Raw genomic sequence first — 6,234 nt, forward strand, 5'->3', positions numbered from 1 at the left:
TCCCTTCCCATCACACTGAAGCACTCAAAAGAGCTTTCTGAAGTCAGGGAGGGTTTAAGAAGAGTTGCTTGAAATATCTGCTCCAAACTTAGCCCAAAGCAGTGCTTTTCTAATGGAGAAGTCACCTATTCAGCTCATTCAGCTACTCATTTATCGTTCCCACCCGGCATCAAATGCATGAAATGCCTGAAAGGGGTTTCCAAAACCATTTCATGCTAAAAAAGGAAATGACCAGAAGTTCCTCTAATGGAAGCTATTTGCTGCAATAACATGTCGTGCAGAGCTATAGTGCTGCAAGTGTTTGGGGCAAATAAGAAAGCAGAGATGGAAAAAAACCCCCAAGAATACAGCAATATTGTACCAGCAGCATCTTTCCAATTGTCTCTCACTACGCCTTGATCTAAGCAATATGGGAAAAAAATGTAAATTTAAATGGCTGGTCTCATTTTTAAGCTGACTCCAGGTCTAGGATACATTAATAAAACTAAATAAAAAACCTTCCTTACTGTGCCAAGGGATGGAATTGCTTTGCAGCCCTCTTTTGTGCAAAATTGTTCTCACAAAGAAACCAAGAAGTACTTGTAAGACCGAGTAGTTCTCAGGCTGTGCTATAAAACCAGAGGATGTGACTGCCCAAGAAATGTAAGAGGACTTGAAAAAACCACAATTTTCTATAAAGGACTCTGGTCCCAGAGGAGATGCAGGTAAGTGCTAGAACAGATCTACTTGATTATCTAATTCAGTTAGTGACTGTGAATATCAGACCCTAACCAAAAGCAAATGCTCAGTCACACTTGTAATTGTGAAGAGGCAGGTCTAGACATATCTAGTTTCATTTATCTATGTACAGATACATGTGAATCTCACAATATAGTTATTAAAACATAACATTTGAAGCCTATTTCAGCAGTCAATATTCAAAGCTAGCATCTATTAAACTCCAGTTATTCATGACAGTGGGTTGTGGGACACTGCCATGCAGGGATAAAAACAGATGCAGTGAGTTTTTTTTTCCTCAGCTACTCTCAAAAACCAGTTACCTATTCCAGCTAAATGCTCTGGGAGGGCTGCATGCAGATGTTTCTCTCCAGGGACAGTTTGGTTAGATATCCTAATTTTAGTCTGTTTCCAGATTTTTCTTCCTTTTTGAATGCTTATATTGGCAGCCAGACAAATGAGAGAAGAACTCAACACTTGTCAAGAGTGTCACTTCATATTAGCTGAGTTCTGAAAGATGACACCAGATAAATCCTCCTTCTTTATAAATAATGTCCTTAAGAAGGGAGAGAGGAAGTATGATAGTGCTGAAAGCCATTTAGCAGTCAGCACCACAACCTCTTGTTCTGGATTTGAGGATTTTTTTGCTTCATTGGGGTTTTTTTGTTTGTTTGTTTCATTTTTGTTTTGCTTGTTTGTTTGTTTTTCAAAGCTATCAGAAGCTATCAGAGACCATGCAACCCTTCAGAGCAGCAATGACTTCAAAAATTAGCACCAAAAAAACCCACAAGCCAATAAGAATATGATACCCACTTACATCAACTACAAAGATCTTCTGGGAGTCATCCAGGAACTGGACTTTCAGGTGCAGCATCCTCGAGCGTGTGGCAGGAGCAGGAGTCCTAGTGCTGTGAGCAGAGTGCAGGGAAGGGAGCCCTGACTCCTCTTGCACACATAATTTCCCTCTGAGCTGGATAGAAGAGGCTGCAGTCAGAGCTGTGGAGCAGAGGCTGGAGCAAAGGAGCTGAATGCCTAAAAAGCAAGTGAAAAAAACCAACACGAAAGAACAACCAACAATTGATACCTCCCCTGGTTTAAATATCACGACTGTGTTGAAGGATATTGTTCCTCTGTGAGTTATGGGTGTGTTAGCAGGGGCCAGGCTGGGCAGCAGCTCTGCAAGAGATAAACACAGAGCAGCTACAGTTGGTGGTGAGCAATGAGAGGGCTAATCAAGCCCACACCTTCTACTGTGGGGCAGGGGGAAAAGACCTGAGCAGTTCGCCTGCTGAAGTGACTGAGCAGTCAGCATCCCTTTCCTCTGCTCCTGCCCAGGTGCACTGGAACCCCAGGTGACCACCAGCTGGGTGCTCAGCCTGTGCCAAGGGTCCTGCTCTTGCTCCAGGAGGTGGGCAGGAAAGGTCTGGTCTGCTGAGCAGTGTGCATGGGCTGGGCAGATGGGCTGGTCCACATCACAGAGGCTGGGAAATGTTTCCAACTGAACTTGAAACTGGGTGGGGGTCCTCCCTGGGGAGGCAGAGGAGGAACTGCTGCTAATTCCTGGCTTGCCCCCTGATTTGGCAGTTTAGTGAAGTCTCACAAGTCTCTGAGATAATCTGGTCCCCACCTCACACCAGGAAAGCCCCATGCAGATGGGTTCAGGCACAGGGCTGTGCTGCCATACCCAGCAGGACCAGCCAGAAACCAGCGCATCCTCCCAGCACCAGCCCCAGCTGCCCACCCCACAATGTCCCAGGGGCTCAGCCCATCTTACTGGGTGCAGCCACCCTGCAGCACGCTGGGCACCTGGGGCTTATACTTGGACCACTTCTCTGCCCCCTTTACTGTGGGGACATGATGTCTGACCCCCCCTGCCTGGCAGAGCCCCCTTGCTGAGCGTTTGGATGGAGGCAGCTCGTGGGCATGAGAAATGCACAGAGTGGTGGCAAGAGGCAGGCACTGCCCTGCCAGAGGGGATCCTTCCTGCTGCTGGGAAGAGCCACAAGCAGGCACCATCCTATGGGACTGAGACAGATGAAAATGCATCCCTGCTAACCAAAAAAGCAACATCATGTGCTGCAGGTATTTTGCTCTTTGCTCCCTTCCCAGTTTCCACTGGAACATTCACTGTCAGTCACCCCAGACTTGTCCAGCTTATGCTTCCTAAATATTCCTGGGGATGCCAGGACAGAGCCTGTCAGGGTGCTAGTTTGCTGTCTGGGCTGCAGAGAGGAAAAAACATAGAGCTTTTTATCTACAGAAAAATTGTTAGTCTTCTTCTGGCCACAATAACAACAAAAAAAGATGCTTCAAAGTTAAAACAAATCTGCTTTTCCACGTGAATCTGCTCCACAAAGCAGCTGAGCTGCTGCCAGGGGCTGGGAGGGGCTGGCTGTGTAGGCACTGCCTGCAAGGACCAAATTTCCAGCCCTGCTCTTGGCCCAGAGTCTGAGCTTTTTGTGTCATATACAAAACATCCTGGGGGGGGGAGGTGAGGGCACCGTCCCTCTGCAGGTTTGAATGTTCCTGCTGTCCAATAGTGCTGTGCATGGAGGAGAAGAGCAGCACTGCTGGGAGCTGCTCCCAGCTCTGCCACAGGGACACCAAGAGCACTGGCCTGACTGGAAGGATGCCTGGGGTTCAGTGGAGGAGCTCCCAAAGCCCAGAAGAAGCCAAGGCTCCTTGCTACAGGCTTTCCTGGTCTGCCAGGGGCACGAACCCTGGGATCTGTGGACCCTACCAGAAGCCAAGCACTGGCCAGCTGAGCTGTGAGTGGAAGAAAGGGAGTTGCTTTTCTCTACTGTGGCATGAAGGAAGGGGACAGTGTTGGGCTCATCAGGCCTTCTGGCCCCTCTCCAGGGGCACTCGTGCAGCCAGCATGGAGCCAGCAGAGGCAAACAAGGTAAACGAGGACTTTTTGGGGGGCAGAACAATAAGGGACAGTCCAAGAGGTGTGACCTGGGACATGGGGATTGTTGCTGAGAGCAGAAGAGATCCATTGCCTCAGCACAACAGAGACCCATTTGACTCCCTCCCATCTTCTTCCCTCTTCTGGGGGTGACTTTGGGGCAGGCCAGGGCAGGAAGCATGTGGAGCACAAGTGCTCCAGGAGAGGAAATCCTGGCTCCTGGCCTGAGCCAGCACTGGCCTCCAGCTGGGCACATATGTCCTCCTTATCTGCAGGGACCAGGAATAGTGCAAAAATGGATGAGGAAAGTATGGAAAAGGTAAAGGGCAAGTGCAAGCATCCCAGCAGGCAGGGAGGCCCCCAAGGAGCAGGGGTACCCCAGGGTATGAGCAGCAGCACATTGGAGCAGGTACTGCTGCTGAGCTCTTTGCTCAGCCAGCTCATCCCTCGAGTTAGAATGCTCTGGGTGCTCCTACCACCATCCTGCATTGCAGCAGCTTTCTTGGCAAGGACTTCAGTCCTCAGAGTGCATCTGAACCCCTATGATCCTATGAGGCTGGATGGTTTTGCCTTGAATCAGGGTCTTCCCCAGCCCCTCCGACACCCTGGTGTTTACCAGGATGGACTGAGCAGAGCAAGAAAAAAAGAAGTCACCTTCCTCCCAAGCCCCATTGCCCTTTTCCCAAGGAAGATCTCCACAGTGGTCTTTAGGGTTTGCTCATTTATTCCTTTGCTGGCCTCAGAAACAGCAGTGGGGGGGGGGTCTGAGCAAGCACCAGGTCACTGGCTCTGCAGAGCCTCCCAAAACACTGAGTTCAGCCACTTTCCTCCAGAAGGGCTCACCTGGGGCCCTGAGGATGGGCCAAGTAAATGCCCCAACCCTCCCTAGGTCCCCCGAGTCACTCCTGAGGGAGAAGCAGGCTCTGAGAGAGCAGACAAGATGTGTAACATGTTCCCCTGCCTCACTGCAGCTCTGGGCTTTGTCTGCTCAGATTCACGTGTGGTTCAGAGCAAAGGGGCAGGTGACAGGTGGGTGAAGCCACGGAACAAAGATCTGCCAGGAGATTTTAATTACCATAGTTCAAAAGGCATGAACCTGCACCCAGATCACTGCAGAGAAGGAGAAGCACCATCCTGCTTTCCACACTCAAAACATCTGCTGTTGGCAGCTGCCAGAGACAGGGACTCACCCAGGTGGACTTTAGTCCGTGGTGGCTTCTAATACACTTTCCTTAGACCTCCTCCTCTTCTGCTGGAGCTGCTGGGAGAAGATCCACCTTCACATCTCACACAGCCACAACCCTCCAAGCTGCAGGGTCAGTTGCTTGCCTGCCATCTGGGAGCAGGCTCAGGCACAGGAACATTCCTTAGGAGCAGCACCGGACACACGGAGGGAACATCAACAGCTGGTGAATAAATCCAGGGCACAGCACCAATACTGCAAAACAGGGACATTTCTTCCCAAAATAGGACACCTACAACGTTCCTGGTGCCACACCAAAAGGAATTGTTTTACTCTGAGAGGAGGTCCTGGCTTACATACTAGTTGCTTTATTTTTTTTATAGAATATGCCCCAAAAAGTTATTTTCAAAAACCAAAGCCTGAAAGAACCGAGTTGGGCTTAAAGAGAGAACAACAAAGGTGTCCTGCTACATGCAGGACCATTCCAGGAGGGTATCTAGGCTGTGCTCCCAAAAAGTAGGGAAAACAAATTGCTGACAATTGCAAGAAGATCTGAGTTAGGTCCTAGGAAAGCCCTTTAAACCAGGAGAAATACTGGAGCAGGCTGGGAAAGTCAGGGATCACTCAGTCACAGGTCTGGTAGGGGTGGTCCAGCACCCTTGGTGCCTCTAAATCTTTATCAGTTAGTAGTATTTTTCATCAGCTTCACAAGTCACATCTGGAACATCCCTCAGCAGCCACAGCTGACTCACCAAGTCCCACCCTTCTGAAAACCTCTGCCCTCAAAACTTTTCTATTTCTTGAATACAGCAAACAGTGACACCCTTGCATTGCCATCCCATGTCACTTGCCAAACATCAGCCTCAACAGTCCTGACATCACTGAGCTTCTCCCCAGCACCTGCTGGGTCAGGACTGTTGAGGCTGATGTTTGGCATCACTGAGCTTCTCCCCAGCACCTGCTGGGAAAATGGAAAGGACTGGATTTTTCACGTTGTGGTGTAGGTGGGGTTTGCCCATTTGCTGTCAACTGCAGGATCAGGCTTCTCTGACCAGCTCTTGGATTTGATACCAGCAGGTGATGTTGTGCACCAGCATTTTTTTTTTTGTCTCCTCCAGTTTGCCCCAATCCTACCCAAGAAGATCTTGCTGTGGTGTCTCCTGTGGCCGCCATGCCCATGGAGAGCTGTACTTGGAGCAGTGCAATATCACAATCCCTACTGAAAGCAGCTCCACAGCCACCCTGGTGTTCATCAGCCTTAGTGACTTGTCTGCAGAACTGGGGGAGAGGGACAGGAGGGGAGCAACTTCTGCTTATGGACACTGGCTGAAGTGCAGGTGAGCAGCCTTGGAATGAGACTGGGAATTGAGACAAGCTTAAAGAAGAATTGCAGCATCTGACAGTCTCCCACCAACCGGTTCCAGGG

The 6,234-nt window shown here is 49.7% G+C and overlaps 1 protein-coding gene across 1 annotated transcript in view; it reads right to left on the minus strand.

The window, feature by feature from the left end:
* FRMD7 (FERM domain containing 7) overlaps nt 1-1,591 on the minus strand; it is a 12,658-nt gene extending 11,067 nt beyond the window's left edge. The window contains exon 1 of the mRNA XM_010004765.1: nt 1,535-1,591. Within this exon, the coding sequence (XP_010003067.1) occupies nt 1,535-1,591 (57 nt within the window). The remainder of the gene's footprint in view (nt 1-1,534) is intronic.
* Nucleotides 1,592-6,234: the final 4,643 nt, after the last annotated feature.

Source organism: Chaetura pelagica, unplaced genomic scaffold (assembly GCF_000747805.2).
Source record: "Chaetura pelagica isolate M959 unplaced genomic scaffold, ChaPel_1.0 scaffold129, whole genome shotgun sequence".
NCBI classification, from domain to species: domain Eukaryota; kingdom Metazoa; phylum Chordata; class Aves; order Apodiformes; family Apodidae; genus Chaetura; species Chaetura pelagica.